This window comes from Sinohyriopsis cumingii, chromosome 5 (assembly GCF_028554795.1).
Source record: "Sinohyriopsis cumingii isolate HCF-2022 chromosome 5, ASM2855479v2, whole genome shotgun sequence".
NCBI classification, from domain to species: domain Eukaryota; kingdom Metazoa; phylum Mollusca; class Bivalvia; order Unionida; family Unionidae; genus Sinohyriopsis; species Sinohyriopsis cumingii.
The window spans coordinates 24311779-24335627 of record NC_142965.1 but is presented as its reverse complement, the minus strand read 5'-3'; the positions used below and the strand labels follow the sequence as shown (position 1 = coordinate 24335627).

Genomic DNA, 23849 nt, shown 5'->3' with positions numbered 1-23849 from the left:
CATACCTCATGACCACCAAGCTTATGTCATCAATATGGACGACAGTCATCTCCCAGGAACAAACTGGGTAGCCGACTACTTCCCTAAAGTGGGTTGTGCGGAGCATTTTGATTCGTATGGATTACCACCTTTGGAAGATGACATCATCGACATTATAAGAAATGCTCAGACGACACGATTCAATAATGTGAAATTACAAGGCACAGATTCCATGGTGTGCAAATATTCATTGGTATTTTCTTCATCAACGCAGTCTTGGATATCCATTAGAATATTTAGTGACTTACTTTGAACATTAACTCTTCTAGAAACGAAGACAAAGTACATCGATGGTTTTGTGACCATTATGGATATCTCTTGTCTTTAGATAGGAAACGTAGCGTACATCAATGGCCAAATTACATCCATCTGTGGAAGTCTAACTTGACTTTACAACGTTGTCAACCTTGTCAAAAATGTGTTATTTGAAAAAAATGTGTTAATGTTATATCATGTGTTGGTTAATTGTTGTTTGAATAAAAATGTTAACAAAAATTATTGTTGGTGGTTTGTTTTCAAGCTTTTTTTTATCTCTATGTGTTTTGACTTCTCTCTTTCCCTCACCATGAGATAAGCTATAATGTTCCTACCCAAAAATCGTAGGGATGTTTTCTATTGTGTCCATACTTGAGACATATAAAGTGAGTCAGTCTCCGGTCTGACCAACCATTGTTAATGCGTCAACCTGTGAAGATGTTTTCAAGACTAGCAAAACTGAATGAAGCTCACATGAATTTGCATCATGTCAGACAAAACCTGACACCTAAGCCTGAAGAGATAGAGAATGTCAGGATGATAAAAGTGGCCCAAGACCTGAAAGAAGAGGTCTTCAAAGATGAAATCAAGAAGGAGCAAGAAGAATGGACCTAGAAGTACAGACTTCATAAACAGCAGCAGTAGCAACAACAGCAGCAGGAGCCAGACAGAGGTTTTGTGGACTGTCGAGTAGATACCAAGGAGTTCTCCTTCTCCTTCTGAAGAAGCAGACCTTATCCTGTTGGAAAGCCTGCAGCCAGATGGGGTCACAATCTAAAACAATAAGATATTGCCACAACCCCAAACAAAACAGCCTTTTTCAGGGCTACCCCAACAATCTAGAAAAGAGATAGTAGTCAAATTGCCAAAATTTGTCTGTACTGGTAGGTCAAAAAAACAGAAGTCTGACTATAAAAACTTTGTTTCCATGGCTTGTAAGATAGTATGTGTTTTTTTATATGCATGAGTGGAAATAAAGTGTGTTTGTTGGTAAAAAGTGAATGTGAGTCAGTGTTTTAGGTCCGCGCGTTCCATGTTTTGACGGTGATGTGGGTATTGTTAGTTTTTGTGTAAGGGGGTGTTTTCATTCATGTCCGTGCTTCAGGCATGTAAAGTGAAGCATTCGTCAGTCTGGCCACCCACTGACGAGAGAACATCAAAGAAAATGAGCAGAATCATAAAACTGTTGGAGCTCCAGATGCATCTGGAATATGCTGGGTGACTACTGGACGATCCAGCCATGGAGGCTAATCCAGGAAGAAGCTAGAATTGAAGAGGAAAAGGACAGACAGACAGTCAGAAAAGGGAATTCTGAAATAGCTTCAGATTGAAGAGAGAGAGATGAAAGAAGTTTAGGCAGAAGAAACTGATCCGAAAAATTAAACATAGCCAAGAACAGAACCATGTTAACTTACTTTTAATAATGTTTTAATATTCTGTCACATTTTTCTTTATCTACTTGTAAGATTTGTTTGTTGAAACTTTATCATGTTTACTTTATAAACATTTCAGACTTTTGTGAAAACTTCATCAGGTTTACTTTATCTACATTTTAGATTTGTTTGTGGAAACATTATCCATACCTGTCATACCCTGATGTACCACATGAAGAACATGATTTTTACTTGGAAACCTGCAACATGGTCATGTTTTAAATAACATGATTTTTACTTGGAAACCTGCAACATGGTCATGTTTTGAATAACATGATTTTTACTTGGAAACCTGCAACATGGTCATGTTTTGAATAACATGACTTTTACTTGGAAACCTGCAACATGGTCATGTTTTGAATAACATGATTTTTACTTGGAAACTTCCAACACGGTCATGTTTCAAATAAAACAATTTTCAGTAATGTGAGAGGAAAAAACAAATTAAAAAAGACTTTTTTGATTCCAACTGTATTTGTCTCCAGAATGTAGTCTGTATAAATTGTTAACAGCTCCACTTGGAGCACATGTAAAACTATACAACAGATTGTCATAGAGACAATTAAATAGTAAGATGATCACAGACTACATATATGGTCGAGTGTAATTTAGGTGAAGCCATGTTTGATCCTTTGCTGACTGCTGTGGGAAACCCCATTAGGCTAATTTCCATAGGTAAAATGGAACAACCCTATTTGTTTGAAATTATAGGTAAACCAAAGTGATGCATACCTTAAAGGAGACTGATTATCCTATCTTTATTAAAGATTATTGGGAAGTTCATAATAAGCAACGTTTCTTTGAACTCTGATTTCACTCCATATATAAAATGCAAAACATGATTATTCTGGTAGTCATAATCGTGAACAAGTTGATTCATTTTTTTAAGACAAAGTGAGCAGAACCCAGAAAAACTAAATTTCAGAACTCTAGGTTGATCGAGTTTGACTTTGTAAAGCACAGCGGCAAATGGGAGCATTTGATATTTTGCACACACTGCAAACGTCACAATGATCAGTCATTCTGGAGTGTTCAACATATGTTGACACAGCAATATCACGTAGCATAACTGACACTCTCTCACATTAATGCAAAAAGATCATTTTCGATGCATAGTGAAATTAAACAAGATCTTCGTGTTCAATGTCAGTATGGCTGCTATTAACTGAGTGCTGACATTTGTGTTTGGTGCTGGTATTGGGCAAAGCTAAATTTATGAACAATATTTTTGTTGGTAAGTGTATTAAATGCTTCAAAGAAAAGAGACAGTATTTACTTTTTTAATCTAATATAAATTTCCAGTAATTTTCTGTAAGCTTGTATGAATGATTCTCAACTGGAAAATGTACCTTTTGTGGATCCTCTGCACTGATGCCACCCCACCCCCTTCTCGACTTAAAAACACATTTCTCAAGTCTCTAAAACCCCACAAATACTATTTGGGAATGTGGCGGGTTTGTTCACCATATTTCATTTTATTTGCACTAGCAGACTCATCTCTTCAACTACATCAACAATAATGGAAGCTGTTCTTTATGCAACAATCTATTTATACTCAAAATGATTTAAGAACACTTATACTTAACAATAATCCCCTAGTCACCTTGAAATCAGTGACATGCATTAAAACAATCTATGACAAGTGGACCTTTTAGAATGAATTGAGAACACCTAATTATTTGCCAAACTGTAAGTATGCATTGGCCTCAAGTAATTATGAAGTTAAACAACAAAAGATAAATACTGCTTGTGTGTACTTGAGAAAAGTACATCAATTACACATTGAAAGGTATCCAAAGGTCAAATCATTTAAGTCAAGAGCCTCTTATTTCCAGAAACACTTGTCTAAGAAATCAATACACATGTCAAAGAAATCAATCACATGTAAGAAATCGATATACATGTCAAAGAAATCAATACACATATCAAAGAAATAAATACACATGTAAGAAATCAATATACATGTCAAAGACATCAATACACATGTCAAAGAAATCAATACACATGTCAAAGAAATCAATATTCATGTCAATGAAATCAATACACATGTAATAAATCAATACACGTGTCAAAGAAATCAATACACATGTCAATGAAATCAATTCACATGTCAAAGAAAGCAATACACATGTAAGAAATCAATACACATGTCAAAGAAACCAATACACATGAAAAAATCAATATTCATGTCAAACAAATCAATACACATGTCAAATAAATCAATACACATGTAAGAAATCAATATACATGTCAAAGAAATTAATACACAAGTCAAAGAAATCAATATCCATGTCAAAATATCAATAAACATGTCTAATAAATCAAAACACATCTCAAAGAAATCAACATACATGTCAAAGAAACCAATAAACATGCCAAATAAATCAATACACATGTCAAAGAGATCAATATACGTGTCATCCCCAGACTAATGTGATCAACAATAATCACCCAGTCACTTTGAAATTGTTGACATGCATCAAGAAAATTGCTGAAAATCTGACCAAAAGAGAATGGGCAAGCTTGGCAGATTTTGGAGCCTCCTTTCAAATTGCCCATGTCAAAGTTAGGACTTGTAAGTTGGTGAATTCAGTATATTTAGAAAAATTTTGATTAAAATGTAATTGATAAATATAAATATGTATTCTTTATTGGTCAAAACTTATTTCAAATAGTACATATTCAGAATAAAATGTCTGACACTAACAACAAAATGGAAACGAGAGACCCGGAAAGTGAATCAAGTGAAATAAATGACGATGCTAAAATATTTAAATATAAGGGAAATCTTTGTTATTTAATACCACTGAAAAAAATCAACAACAAAAAATTGACAACATGTGTAGATATGGTAATTTTTGCATTAATTTTACAAGAAACTGTTGCAAGAAAACAGACAGGATTCTTGAAAGTGATACCACTTGTCATAGATTCATTCTAATTTGATACACTATATATGTAGTGGACCAGCCTAAACTGAAAATAAATGGTGCCAGATATCTTTAAAAAAAACGGGCTGTATTGATGTGACTGGTGGATGTTATATGACTGAAAAATGTTAGAGGAGAGGGATTTTGTTAAAGTTAAAAACATGTTGCACCGGACCGTTGTTAAGGGACAAACCATGACAAGTCAAGGACACCACAACAATCATCATTTGTAGACTTTACGACTGACTTTTTGCAAAAGTTACTGTGGACATATTGACTAGTTAAAATGAGTATTATGCATAAATAATTTATCAATTTCCTTTGTATCTGTACTCTTGTTAATAACTATTAATCCATATGGATTTAGCCGATTTGTGACAAAAAAATTTAACTGCAGATCCAGGCAAGTAGTAAAAATAAATGTACATTATATAAAATAAATATGTACGTTTCTCATAGTTTTCTGTAATTATTGCATGTAATATATAGATTGCTCTTTTTATGCTCAGATTATGCTTTTTGCATTATATTAGTAATAAATTACGCTTATACCTTTTGTAGGGGTTGGCATGTGTGAACCTACAACAAAGCAGTTCAGGTTCACATTTATTACAATTTCCCTTTGACTGGGCACCTGGGTAACTGATCATTACAATTGATGGATGCCTGGTAGAAATGTCCCAAAATTTTGACATTTCTAAACATGACCCCTCCCACACTTTCTCAATTTTGTGACTTTCCCAAAGACAATTATATTATAAGCCTGAGCTTGTCCCTGTCACTGTTTAAATAGATTCGTAGTGCTCCACCTGAAGTCAAAGCAGTACATGGCACAATCTGCTTCATACAGTACTGACGAAGAAAATATCACAAAATTTCAACTCAGATAGACTGAAAAGAAAAAAAATTAAAGAAAAAAAAGGTAATCTTGACCACTATTTGATCAGGGAGCACAGTTTCTCTAACATCAACATACCAACAGTGAAGACAGTGGTTGTTGTTTCTTGCGTCCCGAAACAATGTTTTTTCCGTTTTGGTCCCAAAGCGGGTGCATGCACGTGACCAAAATTGACAATTGATAATAAGTTATCTATACAAGTCTGTATAAAATGACTGGAAATTCAACTGCTAATAAAGAAAGTAAAACACTAATTTTTTTTTTAGAACCTAATACATTTTCAAACAAAACTTGTTGGAAAGCACATAAACATACACATATGCATTTGCAATTGATATTAATGAAATGAGATATTTGTTCATGGAACATAAATGTCCTGCAGCAATGTCTAAAATGACCTAAACACAAAATGTGACCAATGTGTGAGTGATGGATAGACAACTGTAACACCATATGCGATTACAAATGTTGTGGGACATAAATATACACTATGTTTCAGTCTTTAATACCCTTTATCAATCAAAATCTGAATTCAGTTAACATCCACTATGCATTATTTATGATTAGTAATGAATTACTCAAAAGTTTTGTGATATATTATTGTGCATGGCATTAGCTGGTTGATACAGGCTTTACTACTTTCATTAACACTTGCCCAAAGGTATTGCTGAGTTTTTGTAAGCAATAAAAATTAATGTTTTGCTTTACTGTGAGGGAGAATCAAAATGCATAATGATCACACCAGTTATCATGTCAAATCTTGCCATTATGGTGAGGGAGTCAAAATACATAATGATCACACCAGTTATCATGTCAAAATCTTGCCATTACTGTGAGGGAGAGTCAAAATACATAATGATCACACCAGTTATCATGTCAAATCTTGCCATTACTGTGAGGGAGAGTCTAAATACATAATGATCACACCAGTTATCATGTCAAATCTTGCCATTACTGTGAGGGAGAGTCTAAATACATAATGATCACACCAGTTATCATGTCAAATCTTGCCATTACTGTGAGGGAGAGTCTAAATACATAATGATCACACCAGTTATCATGTCAAATCTTGCCATTACTGAGACTTTATTATAGCATTGTGTTATGAAAAAGAAACATCACTCTATATGACTCCAAATTTGCAACGAAGGAGTTATCAAATAAACATCAACTGCATCATGTCAAATCTTCGCATTGCTGGCAGTAAAGGAATTGCCTTGAAAATGAAATGCCATTTTGTCACCTAATTCAACTATTCCAACTGCTGAAACAATCAATGCTGTGTACTTCATGTAGAAAGTAATCTTACCAACTGATCAAAAACTAACCAATAATCTTTAACAGAGATGAATATCACTGTCTCACACAAAGTCAATAATGTTTAAAGGAGATGAATATCATGGTCTCATACAAAGCCAATAATCTTTAACAAAGATGAATATCACTGTCTCGCACAAAGTAAAAAATCTCTAATGGAGGTAAATATCACTGTCTGATACAAAGCTAATAATCTTAAAGGGATATAAATATCACTGCCTCACACAAAGCCAATAACTTTTAACAGAGATAAATATCACTGTCTGAAACAAAGCCAATAATCTTTAATGGAAATAAACATCAGTATGAATAGCACAAATACCTATATATACCTCTATATACCTAACTTCAAATGAATTGGGTTGTTCTACTTTGTTTTCTTTACCTATGCAAAAGCCTAATGGGCACTCCCACAGCAGGACTATCGATACAAAAACATTGTGCCCACTGTCAAAACTAAAAAGGAATTTGTGCAATGGTGGTTGTTTATATCGGACTGATATTACTTTTTAATTGCCTCTATAACAATTAGCTGCATAAGCTGTTGCGGGGTGAACATGAAGCATAAATACCATGCAAATCATTACAGGTCAAGTTTATGGAGGTTACAGGTTACAGGCATATAACACAGCATCCAATATGGTCTCTCTCACTCTTTTTTATAAGATCATGTTTTTATGAATATGACCAAGTCAGGAGAGGTTTAGAGTTTTTAAAAAATCTTGTGTGACATGACAGGTGTCGAGGGTGCACAAGAAATTATCACTGTGCTCTCTTAGAACTCTTTAAATGCAAAAGGACCAAACTGGGTGAATGTTACTTGTGAGCATCCAAGTATAGTTTCTGACCCACTGGCATCAGGACTGTACAGCACAAATGAAACATAATATTAGGTTAAACATACAAAAACAATGTAACGTATTACAGATTAGCCTTAGTCACTCAAAAATGTGTCTTGCACAAGGACCAAATATACGATATTCAATTTCTCTTTGATGCTTGTCGTATATCATGCCAGAATTTCATCACATGCTGCCTTTTATTCCAAATCCAGTTTTGGCCATACCTCATGTACCAAAGTCCAAACAGTAGTCCGCCAAGATGGGCTGCATGGTCAAAATATTTCCAGCCAAAAAGCATACCTGCTGTTTCCACAGCAAGCAAGGCATACAAGGCTGACTTGGAACTGAATGAAAAGTCAAAAACTTCACCTATAACTGCCAATGTAACTCTGCTATCTGGCATCATGTAGCAAGTAGCTGCCAATACGGCATACACTGCACCCGAGGCTCCCAGCGATGGTATTAATAGTCCTCTTCTCACTTTGTTGATACAACTTACAAGGGAAGAAACTGTCCCAGCACTCAGGAAGAATGCAAGAAACTCTTCTTTGCTCAGAAACATCTGGATAGGTTTTGAAAAGGACCATAGCACATACATGTTTGCTGCCAAATGAAAACTCCCGACATGGCTGAAGGTGGAGAAAATCATGGAGGTCAGAGAATGAGCTGAAAATTTAAAGAAAAAAATACGTTATTGAAGAATTCAATGGGCTATAATGTGTGTGTGTGTGTGTGTGTGTGTATATATATATATATATATATATATATATATATATGTGTCAATGGATACTTTTATACAATGTTTCACTCCAATCTAGGGTAATACAAGATTTTCAGATAATTAACAGGTTGTTTTGCAAATAACTAAAATTATTCATTTCCTGTAAGTTTGACTTCTACATACAGCAGTCACCACACTATAAGGCACGCAAGCATATGTCACCTCAGATTAATGTACACCAACAAAAAAATAATAATAACAGAGTAAGGATTTAGTACAGCACCTAAACTTTAGAAGATCTAAGCACTTTACAATACATAATAACACATACAAACTTATAGAAGATTACAAAAACAAACACCATGAAATTACAAAACAAAAAATTGCTGACAATTTAAGTAAAAATTATTTACCCTTTAAACTTCTTGCAGTCGAAATAAGTGAGTTTTCATATCACGTTTAAAAACCTGTACCTCCTATATGAAGTACCTATTTAAGTATAAGATACCTCCTATACAAAATACCAAAGTGTAATATACCCCACAATACCTCAGCATAATGCACCCCAATATAAAGCACCTCAGCATAATGTACCCCAATACAAAATACCCCAATGCAATGCATCTCAGTGTAATAATCCTCAATATAACTTAAATCAACATAACATACAGCCCATAAAAATACTTCGGCATAATAAAGCCTTACATAATACTACAGTATAATATACTCCAATATAAAGCACCTCAGCATTATCTACCTAATACAAAATACCTCAGTGTCATGCATCTCAATATAAAATACCTCAGTGAAATGTTCCCCAATATAAAATACATCAGTATAATGTACTCCAATATAAAATACCTAACATCATGCCATAGACATGTAACATGATGTCCCATCCAGTCACATTATCCTGACACCTGGCCAACTAACCTCTTAATACTGAGTGCCAAGCTAGGCCACTGTTAGTACCATTTTTATAAGTCTTTGGTATGACTTGGCCGGGGATAATATCCACGACCTCCCACATCTGAGGCAGACAGACTAACTACTTAGGCCACCGTAGTGGTCCCCGACTTGCATGATAGTTGTATTCCCAAGAGTGGTATGTAAATCAAAATTGAGTAACTAAAAATTTCTAGTTTCAGTGCTTTTGATATTTTCATTGAAAAGTAAGTAATTCTAATAAATTAAATACCATTCATTTTAGCCATTTACAAATCTTAATTTTTATTTTTATTTTAAGCAAATAATTTCATTTTTTGGGGTCTTCCATAAAAATAATGAACTATAACATGAAATTAATCATTATTTCATGTTATGAAATTTTTTAATGAAAATATCTTTCTAATGGATTCTTTTCACTTATGCGCAAGTGATGCATAACTTCAGTACATTGTTTCTTTAGAATATATAATAAGTATATTATTGTTGTAGAACCTATAATGAGGAGAAACTGTACAGCGGCTTACAAACTTAAAACAATATTTCTCTGAAATCAAATCTTCTTTGTCTGTTGACAAACAAATTTTCGGAGCTAAATTATGAAGTTCAGAAACGGTTTACCAGCAGTATTGGTAAATGAGCCTATTATATTGTTTAACTTGTGGTACACTCAATTCTCAGCACCTTTAGCTTTTTCCTATTCATGCCATATTACAATATAAAAATCAGTCATACTTTAAGAAAAGAATAAGTGAAAAAGCGCACAATTTGGTCCTCTTGAACAGAACAGTCCGACATTCTACACACTTGTTTTGATATGGCTCAAAATTTCAAAATATGTCAGTGCCTACTGCAAAGAAAATTTTAACAAGTTCTGACAAAAAGGCACCATCATTGGAGCAACACCAAAGTTAACAGTGTTCGTTTTTTCAATGGTACGTTTTGGCAGACACCATGCATAATGTACACAAGGCTGTTCAACTGAAATGGCTAGACAATATAAGGACCTAACCTATATTAAAGCTAAATCCTTGTGGAAAATGTTGCTCTCTTTCAGAAATATCTATGCATTACATGAAGTTACAGAAAAATAGTTTACCTTTGGTTGGTGCACACTGAAAATATCTCATCATCACTTGCCAAGGTACAACTTTCCAGAGAAGGAAGATTCCACAGTTAACACCAATTATATGAAAAACCAGTTTTCTCCCTGAAGACAGGCTAGTATACCAGTTGATCAACTGCAAGTAAAGGGAAATAACCATTTTACCAGCCCACAACTTGTGTCACCTGGCTCACTTCACCTTTCACTGTTATGCAATGGAAAGCCAAATGAGGCCCTTAGTAAAAAGTGAATGAGAATGAAAATGAGGCAGCCCGAATTCTGGTGTTGCTAGGTAGCACCCTGACTAATGACAAAGGTAAATTATGCATAATAAAGAAAACAAGAGTCCCTCAATGGGACTGATGCTCTAATGACTGTATAAAAGTTCCACAAGTCTGCAATACATGTACAACCAATTCTTCTGTTCTTATATTAAACTGCTGAGTATTCTAACCACCTCTTATACACTTTAGAAACTCCAACATCTGGTAACAGAATATTTCTTACGTGTGCGAGTTAACTTACTGACGGCATATCTGTAACTGCAATATACAAATCTGTCATGACCTCTGACCTTCAGCATGATACGGCACTTGTTTCAGACAATGTCAAGATATATCTATTTACTAATTTAATTAATCATTGCAATGCAATTAAATGCAAAGTCAAAATTCATTTGTATGTGTACTAGTCACTGAAATAATTGTATCATTTTTATGTAGGACAAACTACATATAGTAAAAAGTGAAAACCACAGTCAAAAATAAGACCATCCCTTAAAGCGAATTGGTGACAGCGAGACAATGCTTTTGAAATGGTTTTCTGCACTTTTACCCTTAAACTTTGAAAATAATATTGTTTATGAGAGAGTATGGCATATGTTTTTAAAGGCACGGAAATTTGTACACTGTATTATTTGTTTCACTCTATCAGTGGCCATTCAAGCCATGAACAAAGAGATATCAATGAAGAATACCAAGTTATTTATGTTTTCACTTTTTTCTTGAAATCTACATGCATAGCCAGGCACTGTCTTAAGGAGTGTCTTACTGTGAAGTCAGCCGCTATGCTTGTTACTGCAGCTTCCGGCATCCAGTCAACATCAGTCAGTCAGGCCAGTTCACACATGTACAAGCAGTCAGTCAGGACAGTTCACACATGAACAGGGGCCCCAAGTGGCCGAATGGTCTAAAGCGCTCTCCGTTACAGATCACTGCCATCTCACCTCTGTCTGCGTGGGTTCGAGTCTTGGATTCGGCCAATGTTGGTATGTGAGAAAGCTTGCCAGTAGTTTCTCGTGGGTCAGTGGTTCTTTCCGGGCTTTTCCCGGGTTCTTCCTCCACCATTAATACTGGCCGCCATGTATAGCCTATCGTGTGCTGAAAAATGGCGTTAAACCCCACAACAACAACAAGAACAACAACACACATGTACAAGCAGTCAGTCAGGACAGTTCACACATGTACTAACAGTCAGTCAGGACAGTTCACACATGTACAAGCTACTGTTCAGTGTCAAGCTGGTGCTTTGAAGTTTCAAGATGTACATGAACTATTGAAAGAAAATATCACAAAACCACACAACTAAAGAGATGTTAGTTTGTAAATAAAAGAAACAAGTCTGGACCCAGAAATGCACTTAATGCTATTTTCTCATATTATAATGTAAAAATGGTTATATGAAAAACTAAATTTCATTATTGTTTACTTTCCCAATAGGAGACTAGCCATATTACTTAATTCAGAAAAATAAGTCTAATGGGTTTGATACACACCTAAACTTTGCAGTACTCAAATATCTTTACCCATAGACATATAATACACAAGGCATTATTGATAGATATGATGTGCTCAGAGTAAAAATTTAGCAGGGTGGGGTGGGGGGAGATATGCACAGAAGAAATTCCACTAAGATACAGCTTTAAAAAAAAAAACAGACATACAAAACAGGTGGATTTATGTACAGTAAATACAATCATATCTATCGCAGTTACCAGTTTCACAACTAAGTTTGCATAACAGAAGGCATTTCAGAAGAATTGCAAATGATGAAATGATGTACATGTATGCACTGGAAGAATTGCAAAATATGATGAAATGATGTACATGTATGCACTGGAAGAATTGCAAAATATGATGAAATGATGTACATGTATGCACTGGAAGAATTGCAAAAGATGATGAAATGATGTACATGTATGCACTGGAAGAATTGCAAAAGATGATAAAATGATGTACATGTATGCACTGGAAGAATTGCAAAAGATGATGAAATGATGTACATGTATGCACTAGAAGAATTGCAAAAGATGATGAAATGATGTACATGTATGCACTAGAAGAATTGCAAAAGATGATGAAATGATGTACACGTATGCACTGGAAGAATTGCAAAAGATGATGAAATGATGTACACGTATGCACTGGAAGAACTGCAAAAGATGATGAAATGATGTTCACGTATGCACTAGAAGAACTGCAAAATATGATGAAATGATGTACACGTATGCACTGGAAGAACTGCAAAATATGATGTAATCATGTACACGTATGCACTGGAAGAACTGCAAAATATGACGAAATGATGTACACGTATGCACTGGAAGAATTGCAAAAGATGATGAAATGATGTACATGTATGCACTGGAAGAACTGCAAAAGATGATGAAATGATGTACATGTATGCACTGGAAGAACTGCAAAAGATGATGAAATGATGTACACGTATGCACTGGAAGAATTGCAAAATATGATGAAATGATGTACATGTATGCAATGGAAGAATGGCAAAAGATGATGAAATGATGTACATGTATGCAATGGAAGAATGGCAAAAGATGATGAAATGATGTACATCTATGCAATGGAAGAATGGCAGAAGATGATGAAATGATGTACATGTACGCAATGGAAGAATGGCAAAAGATGATGAAATGATGTACATGTACGCACTGGAAGAATTGCAAAATATGATGAAATGATGTACATGTATGCACTAGAAGAATTGCAAAATATGATGAAATGATGTACATGTATGCACTGGAAGAATTGCAAAAGATGATGAAATGATGTACATGTATGCACTGGAAGAATTGCAAAAGATGATGAAATGATGTACATGTATGCACTGGAAGAATTGCAAAAGATGATGAAATGATGTACATGTATGCAATGGAAGAATTGCAAAAGATCATGAAATGATGTACATGCATGCACTGGAAGAACTGCAAAAGATGATGAAATGATGTACATGCATGCAATGGAAGAATGGCAAAAGATGATGAAATGATGTACATGTATGCAATGGAAGAATGGCAAAAGATGATGAAATGATGTACATGTATGCAATGGAAGAATTGCAAAAGATGATGAAATGATGTACATGCATGCACTGGAAGAACTGCAAAAGATGATGAAATGATGTACATGCATGCAATGGAAGAATGGCAAAAGATGATGAAATGATGTACATGCATGCAATGGAAGAATGGCAAAAGATGATGAAATGATGTACATGTATGCAATGGAAGAATGGCAAAAGATGATGAAATGATGTACATGTACGCACTGGAAGAATTGCAAAAGATGATGAAATGATGTACATGTACGCACTGGAAGAATTGCAAAAGATGATGAAATGATGTACATGTATGCAATGGAAGAATTGCAAAAGATGATGAAATGATGTACATGTATGCACTGGAAGAATTGCAAAATATGATGAAATGATGTACATGTATGCACTGGAAGAATTGCAAAAGATGATGAAATGATGTACATGTATGCACTGGAAGAATTGCAAAAGATGATGAAATGATGTACATGTATGCACTAGAAGAATTGCAAAAGATGATAAAATGTTGTACATGTATGCACTGGAAGAATTGCAAAAGATGATGAAATGATGTACATGTATGCACTAGAAGAATTGCAAAATATGATGAAATGATGTACATGTATGCACTGGAAGAATTGCAAAAGATGATGAAATGATGTACATGTATTCACTAGAAGAATTGCAAATGATGATGAAATGATGTACATGTATGCAATGGAAGAATTGCAAAAGATCATGAAATGATGTACATGCATGCACTGGAAGAACTGCAAAAGATGATGAAATGATGTACATGCATGCAATGGTTGTTGTTGTTGTTGTGGGATTTAACGCCATTTTTCAGCACACGATAGGCCATATATGGCGGCCAGTATTAATGGTGGAGGAAGAAACCGGGAAAACCCCGGAAAGAACCACCGACCCACGAGAAGCTACTGGCATGCTTTCTCACATATCTACATTGGCTGAATCTGAGACTCGAACCGGCGCAGACAGAGGTGAGATGGCAGTGATCTGTAACGGCGAACGCTTTAGACCACTCGGCCACTTGGGGCCCCTGCATGCAATGGAAGAATGGCAAAAGATGATGAAATGATTTACATGTATGCAATGGAAGAATGGCAAAAGATGATGAAATGATGTACATGTATGCAATGGAAGAATGGCAAAAGATGATGAAATAATGTACATGTATGCAATGGAAGAATGGCAAAAGATGATGAAATGATGTACATGTATGCAATGGAAGAATGGCAAAAGATGATGAAATGATGTACATGTATGCAATGGAAGAATGGCAAAAGATGATGAAATGATGTACATGTACGCAATGGAAGAATGGCAAAAGATGATGAAATGATGTACATGTATGCACTAGAAGAATTGCAAAATATGATGAAATGATGTACATGTATGCACTGGAAGAACTGCAAAAGATGATGAAATGATGTACATGTATGCACTAGAAGAATTGCAAAATATGATGAAATGATGTACATGTATGCACTGGAAGAATTGCAAAAGATGATGAAATGATGTACATGTATGCACTGGAAGAATTGCAAAAGATGATGAAATGATGTACATGTATGCAATGGAAGAATTGCAAAAGATGACGAAATGATGTACATGCATGCACTGGAAGAACTGCAAAAGATGATGAAATGATGTACATGCATGCAATGGAAGAATGGCAAAAGATGATGAAATGATGTACATGCATGCAATGGAAGAATGGCAAAAGATGATGAAATGATGTACATGTATGCAATGGAAGAATGGCAAAAGATGATGAAATGATGTACATGTACGCACTGGAAGAATTGCAAAAGATGATGAAATGATGTACATGTACGCACTGGAAGAATTGCAAAAGATGATGAAATGATGTACATGTATGCACTAGAAGAATTGCAAAATATGATGAAATGATGTACATGTATGCACTGGAAGAATTGCAAAAGATGATGAAATGATGTACATGTATGCACTGGAAGAATTGCAAAATATGATGAAATGATGTACATGTATGCAATGGAAGAATTGCAAAAGATGATGAAATGATGTACATGTATGCACTAGAAGAATTGCAAAAGATGATGAAATGATGTACATGTATGCACTAGAAGAATTGCAAAAGATGATAAAATGATGTACATGTATGCACTGGAAGAATTGCAAAAGATGATGAAATGATGTACATGTATGCACTAGAAGAATTGCAAAATATGATGAAATGATGTACATGTATGCACTGGAAGAATTGCAAAAGATGATGAAATGATGTACATGTATGCACTAGAAGAATTGCAAATGATGATGAAATGATGTACATGTATGCACTAGAAGAATTGCAAAAGATGATAAAATGATGTACATGTATGCACTGGAAGAACTGCAAAATATGACGAAATGATGTACATGCATGCAATGGAAGAATTGCAAAAGATGATGAAATGATGTACATGTATGCAATGGAAGAATGGCAAAAGATGATGAAATGATGTACATGTATGCAATGGAAGAATGGCAAAAGATGATGAAATGATGTACATGTACGCACTGGAAGAATTGCAAAATATGATGAAATGATGTACATGTATGCACTGGAAGAATTGCAAAAGATGATGAAATGATGTACATGTAAGCACTGGAAGAACTGCAAAAGATGATGAAATGATGTACATGTATGCACTAGAAGAATTGCAAAATATGATGAAATGATGCACATGTATGCACTGGAAGAATTGCAAAAGATGATGAAATGATGTACATGTATGCACTAGAAGAATTGCAAAAGATGATAAAGTGATGTACATGTATGCACTGTAAGAATTGCAAAAGATGATGAAATGATGTACATGTATTCACTAGAAGAATTGCAAAAGATGATAAAATGATGTACATGTATGCACTAGAAGAATTGCAAAAGGTGATGAAATGATGTACATGTATGCACTAGAAGAATTGCAAATGATGATGAAATGATGTACATGTATGCACTAGAAGAATTGCAAAAGATGATAAAATGATGTACATGTATGCACTGGAAGAACTGCAAAATATGACGAAATGATGTACATGCATGCAATGGAAGAATTGCAAAAGATGATGAAATGATGTACATGTATGCAATGGAAGAATGGCAAAAGATGATGAAATGATGTACATGTATGCAATGGAAGAATGGCAAAAGATGATGAAATGATGTACATGTACGCACTGGAAGAATTGCAAAATATAATGAAATGATGTACATGTATGCACTGGAAGAATTGCAAAAGATGATGAAATGATGTACATGTAAGCACTGGAAGAACTGCAAAAGATGATGAAATGATGTACATGTATGCACTAGAAGAATTGCAAAATATGATGAAATGATGTACATGTATGCACTGGAAGAATTGCAAAAGATGATGAAATGATGTACATGTATGCACTAGAAGAATTGCAAAAGATGATAAAATGATGTACATGTATGCACTGGAAGAATTGCAAAAGATGATGAAATGATGTACATGTATGCACTAGAAGAATTGCAAAAGATGATAAAATGATGTACATGTATGCACTAGAAGAATTGCAAAAGGTGATGAAATGATGTACATGTATGCACTGGAAGAATTGCAAAAGATGATGAAATGATGTACATGTATGCACTAGAAGAATTGCAAGAGATGATGAAATGAAGTACATGTATGCACTAGAAGAATTGCAAGAGATGATGAAATGATGTACATGTATGCACTAGAAGAATTGCAAAAGATGATGAAATGATGTACATGTATTGCAGTAATTGTCATGTAGGTTGAAAGAATGTAATGTACCAAATTTTCATCTGAATTATCTGAAAATAATACCAAGTTTACCTCCTAATGAAAACATTTCTCTTTTTCATTACTTTCACCAGTCCATTTTGTAATATTACATGTAAACTCTTCATCCAACAAAACCAGCAATTCTAAGTATATTTATTAAGCTGTTGGTTATAGAATGCAGCATCACATGGTTCATAGAGTCTGTGTAAAAACAGTAGGTCAACGGTAAAATTAAACTCATGTCTAGTTCCTGAGAAAATGTGTCACATAGACAAGAATAACTGGGTCACAAGTACTAAAGATGTGTCACATGGACAAGCATAACTGGGTCACAAGTACTAAAATGTGTCACGTGGACAAGCATAACTGGGTCACAAGTACTAAAGATGTGTCACATGGACAAGCATAACTGGGTCACAAGTACTAAAATGTATCACATGGACAAGCACAACTGGGTCACAAGTACTAAAGATGCATCACATGGACAAGCATAACTGGGTCACAAGTACTAAAGATGTGTCACATGGACAAACATAACTGGGTCACAAGTACTAAAGATGTGTCATATGGACAAGCATAACTGGGTCACAAGTACTAAAATGTGTCACATGGACAAGCATAACTGGGTCACAAGTACTAAAGATGTGTCACATGGACAAGCATAACTGGGTCACAAGTACTAAAGAGGTGAGCCTAGGAGTAGTTGCATAATGGATAGCGCTGTGTATATTCCATTGAATGGGAACATTCAACCAAACAATTTAAAAATCACTGGTAGAATGAAACTTATGTGATTTCTTTCTCCTCTCTTCCTTTTTTGGGGTTTAAAATCAGAATCTCTCCTTCTCTCTCATATTAAAATTACTATAATTAAACTTTGTATATTTTGTGAAAGTCCTTAATATCCTCTTTGCCTTGAAATCTTAATCTCTCGCAACATATGTACATGACTGGATTTGAGTGGGCGAGTTAAATGGCACAACTCATGAAGAGCAATCCACACACCTGAAACAACATACAAGTACCACGTGCTGTAGTGACATAATTTCTAACTGGGGCAAAAAACATTAATCTGTCCGCCATAAGCCATGACATGGGTAATCCACAATGACCATGATGACCTGTCAGGAACGGACACTGTGAAAAGGATTAAGTTACACCGAGGGAACATGGATTTTCCGTAAAACATAATGTGTATGCTATAACAAGATTTTCAAAATGACTAGTGGTGATCAACCATCACCAGTTTCATTTAGGACTTGCTATATAAGTGATTACAGAAACTGGCTGTAATGTTGCAGATTTGACTGGCATCATTTTCATTTAGTACCAACTAGATGTCAGGAGAGGTTTAACCCCAAATCAATAAACCCATCCTTTCAGGAAGAGTAGTAATTACAAGATTTCCAAGATGGCCATATTGAATGTCCAAGAGGTGTCATTTTCATTTAGGATCTAGAAATGCATTGTAAATCTGAACATCCATTCAGATGTAGGATATTTAAGGAGGCTGCCATGGTAGCCATGCTGGATGTTATATCAGCAGCCTTTTCATTTAAACCTAACTAAATTTATACAATCAGGAAATTTTGTAGTGAAACCTCTCTGTCAATATGACCATCTGGTCTTGAGGAGCCACAATATTTTCACAATGAACACCATTATGGCCACATTGGATATTCAAGGGATAACATTTTTATATAAGACCAACCAGACTGACACCATTTTCAATGAAGATAAACAAGACATCATATGACTATTCATTCTGAGGAAGTAGTAATAACAAGATTTGTAAGAAAGACCCTATGTTAGCAATGTTGGAAGCATCAGCATTATTTTCATTCATGTTGACATAATCACCCAATCTGGTAACAATACCTAATTTAGAAGATGGTCACCATAGTCACCACACATACTTTTCATTCACGAGCAACTAAACATAATAAGGAATCTTTTAATGAGAGCTCTGTGTAGTGATAGCAAATAGGAATAATATTTTCCAGATGGTCCCTGTTGCAGCAACAATGTATGATAAAATGGATCCCAAAATGGCACTATTTTCATTTGGATCAAACAAACATAAGAACTCTTTGAGTGAAAACCCTATGTTGATATGACCATCTGTTCTGGAGAAGTAGTGATAAGGTTTTCAAGATGACCTCCAGAGTGACCAGGTCAGGTCAACACCTTTTTCATAATGAAATAGACATCATAGGAAGTATTTTAGTGAAAATCCCATATCAATATGGCCATATGTTCAAGGGGATGTCTAGCAGGCATCATTTTCATTTAGGATCAACACAACATCATAGGAATCCTTTTAATGAAACTCCTGTGATCATATGACCATTAATTCTGGAGGATTAGTGAGAAACAACAATTTTCAAGACTGCTGCCATGGCAGCTCATATTGAATGTCCTAGGGGCACTAGCTTTATTTCAACTAAACTAGACCTTGGGATGAATGGGTATGTGATGCTTTATCCTCACAGTAGTTTAGGAGGAGCAGTGATACCAAACTTGTGCTAATGGACAGATACCAGACCTAGATGATAGATAGCTGCTGGACAAGAAATGATGGACAACAGGTCATCACACAAACTCTTCTGTCTATGACCAGATGAGCCAAATAAGCATGCCAATTTAACCTACAAGGTAAATGAAAGTAACATTTACATTCATCATGTAAAAATGTGTAAGATCAAATTAGAGTAAATATGCAAAACATCATTCTAACATCATGTACAATATGATGTCATAATCTTAATGATGACAACACAGCATCATGGGATGGGATCATATCTGCTTAATGTAAAAACTCCACAAAAGGACACTTTTAAAATAATCTCTAAAGACTGTTATCTGCAAATTGGCTGGTTGTGACAAACCAGAGCAACTACAATTAAAGGGAGGCAATCATTTCAAGTACAATTCTTCCTGAAAGCATGTCCAATCTCAAAAAGAATTGTTATTAAATTTACAATCCCATCACAAAATATCTTTTTTTTCTCAATAAATACTTTGAAGGCCTTCAAATCAAATTTGTGCCTTATGGTTTTCTATTTTGTACACTAACTTCATTTTATATTGCATGTGAAGACAGTTTTAGAGTTAATATATAGATATTACATACAATCTAGCCAACCATATGCAAGCCACCAACAAGATTGAAAACTTATGACCTGGTAAGAAAGGTGGCTGTTAAAAAGTAGTTGAAAATGACCACAAAATTAAGTGAAGTGGCAAACAGCCCCTGGCAGGATATAGGTTGTTAAAGGAAAAAACCATTATGGAAAGTCACACCGTATTTCTTGGGCATGTTTCAATTGTCATGGTTTGAACAGAAAACTATACAGACTGTTAACTGGCCCCCTTTTCCTCTCAGAAAGCTAACAAATTACATTTATTACTGCCCAGAGAATATGAATAATGTTAGACCCAAAGAAACATGTCTATTTAAGGATTTAATGACAGAAAAGAACATGTCTATTTAAGGATATAAGGACAGTTAACTCATTCACCATTAATTAACTACAAGGAAAAGACTACCATTCAACACTAAGTAACTTTCAAGATGTCGTTATGACTCTTTGATCTTAAAATAAGCAACAGAAAAGAGCACAAGCCAAAAAGTTAAGTAAAATTCAAGAAATAATTTATTTTCTGAGAATACAAAATAAAAATTTAAAAAGAACTAACAGTATTGTGAATAAATCCCAAATAGTCCTGAAAGTTCTATCACAAATCCCAAATAGTCCTAAAAGTTCTATCATAAAACCCAAATAGTCCTAACAGTTCCATCAAAGTTCCAAAAGTAGAGAGTTGTGAATGCACTCCATTGGTGCTCCAAATGAATTCCAATCTTGAATGTACTGATAGCCTGGAACAGTGTAGATGTGCTAACAGTCTTGATGTATTACAATGATATAATCCAAAATGTCTCTAAATGAATTCATAATAATTCCAAAATAATAATTTAGTCTGAAAATATTAAAAATAACTTTGTATTTCCAATGAATAATTTCAATAAATGAATCCTATTAAATATTAACTGAAAGACAACTAAAAGACTGATTCCACTTCAGGTGCAAAGATAGGAATAAATAATTCTGATATAAGCAATCTTAATATAAAAATATAAGACACAATAAGAGGACAAGAATGAGGGTTAAAGGTTTAATTCTTGAATGTTCTAAGTTGTCAACAAGATCAGGTCTTTTACTTAAATTTTAATAACATCTGGTAGACCAGGAATTCTCAAGTGAAAACCAATGTCCTGTACCCAAATCTACAAGTAATAATTATCTTAAATATTATCAATAACCATAGCCAAATGTCAGCTATGTAATATGTTGTATACAAAAAAAAGACATTAGTCTGGCAGGCCCAAACTCATACCCTCAATTATGGACTGAGGTCAATCACACAATACAAATTAAATATACTAAAGAATGTCTAATAAATGTAGGCAATGCATTTTCTGAAATTACAAATATTTTCATTTCTGATAGGAATACATATTGGTAACATTTGTTATGACTCAAAAGTGAAAATTTAACAGACACTTATTGTATTGTGAATTATTTCCTAGATAATCCTAAATGTCCTATCACAAGCCCAAATATATAAAATGTTCCAAAAGAATTCCAATTCTTCTAAATGTCCTGATGTAACACAATGATGCAAGTGAAAAATGTCTTTGAATGAGTTCAGAATAATCCAAAGCAGTGTGCATAAATCCAAAAGTGAATGAGCACTTTAGTGTTGAATGAAAATTTCAAATAAATAATTCCTACTGAATAATATTACAACTGTAAACTCAATGGATTCTGACAAACTAATCTAAAATAGGAATCAATTATTTGCTTATCAAATACCTACTTATACACATTTTTACTTAACCCAAGTCATAAAAGAATATTAATGAATCCAATGTAAAAATCAAGTCTATTTGTAAACAAACTGACCTTGAACTTAAATGCTATAAAAACACTGTATTTACAATATCTTAAGTACATCTTACAATCATGGACAAATGTTAGGTTCACAATGAAGATATACATAAATCCATTGTAAAGAAGACAAATTCATGTCTATTAAAATGTGCTCACAACAAGTTTAGTCTCTCACAGGTGATTATACAGGTAAATTGAAAAACAATTTAAATGTAAATTTCATTGCATTCAATAAATTATGAAGCATTTACAGAGTAATATGTGATCTGTTTGTGATCCATTTTCATGTTCTTAGCTATCATCGCTTGAATAAATGCAATGTTTTTTCACATTTCACGGAAGCCACATGTGGATAATGATATTTCTACAGGTTTTAAATAACTTAAATATACAAGGTTTTATGTTCTTCTGCATGGAAATAAATATGAATAAAAAAATGTGCTTTGACTATGACTGCACAAGATTAATTTAATGAAAGTCCAATAAAGCTCTTTTTCAGGCAAATCTTTACTTGTATCATCACTGAAATGCATTTAGCATTTTTCCTGGACAACCAAGTTCCATGATATAATTTCTCCAAAACTGGATCCAACAAGACTGAATTTTGTTGTTGTTGACCAATACACTCATTAATTCTCTGTCAAACATCATAACTTCCATCAATTTATAAACTCTATAGAAAGCCTATATTTCAGATAATGTGATGCAAGTCCAAGCACCTTTGTGTTGACCTGAGTCTGTCTCTCACTTCAAGTGTGCATCCATATTTGTAAATCTTGCTATTTCTGAAATTACACTGTCACCACAAAATATCTTAAAAATATTCAAAAGGGTGTTCAAGACCCATCAAATGCTCATGCTGGGCCTATGCAATGGTAAAACATGTGAATATCATGCTGGGCCTATGCATTAGGAAAACATATGAATATCATACTGGGCTTATACATTAGGAAAACATGAATATCATGCTGGGCCTAAGCATTAGGAAAACATATGAATATCATACTGGGCTTATGCATTAGGAAAACATATGAACATCATGCAGGCTTATGCATTAGGAAAACATGAATATCATGCTGGGCCTATGCATTAGGAAAACATGAATATCATGGTGGGCCTATGCATTAGGAAAATGTGTGAATATCATGCTGGGCCTATGCATTAGGAAAACATGAATATCATACTGGGCTTATGCATTAGGAAAACATATGAATATCATGCTGGGCATATGCATTAGGAAAACATGAATATC

General features: G+C 34.4%; 1 protein-coding gene across 2 annotated transcripts in view; it reads right to left on the bottom strand.

Moving 5' to 3' along the window:
• Positions 1-2179: 2179 nt before the first annotated feature.
• The window catches only part of LOC149798797 (presenilin-associated rhomboid-like protein, mitochondrial), a 29878-nt gene continuing 8208 nt past the window's right edge, over positions 2180-23849 (bottom strand). The window contains exons 4-6 of one of the 2 annotated variants that reach the window (XR_016421029.1): positions 10480-10621; positions 7258-8380; positions 2180-7194 (exon numbers count right to left, since the gene is read on the bottom strand). Coding sequence is in view for 1 of the 2 variants with exons in the window: in XM_089957687.1 (XP_089813813.1) it covers positions 7854-8380; positions 10480-10621 (669 nt within the window). In the remaining variant the exon portion in view is untranslated. Of the gene's footprint in view, positions 8381-10479; positions 10622-23849 lie in introns of both variants that reach the window. The other variant, XM_089957687.1, reaches the window with a different exon arrangement.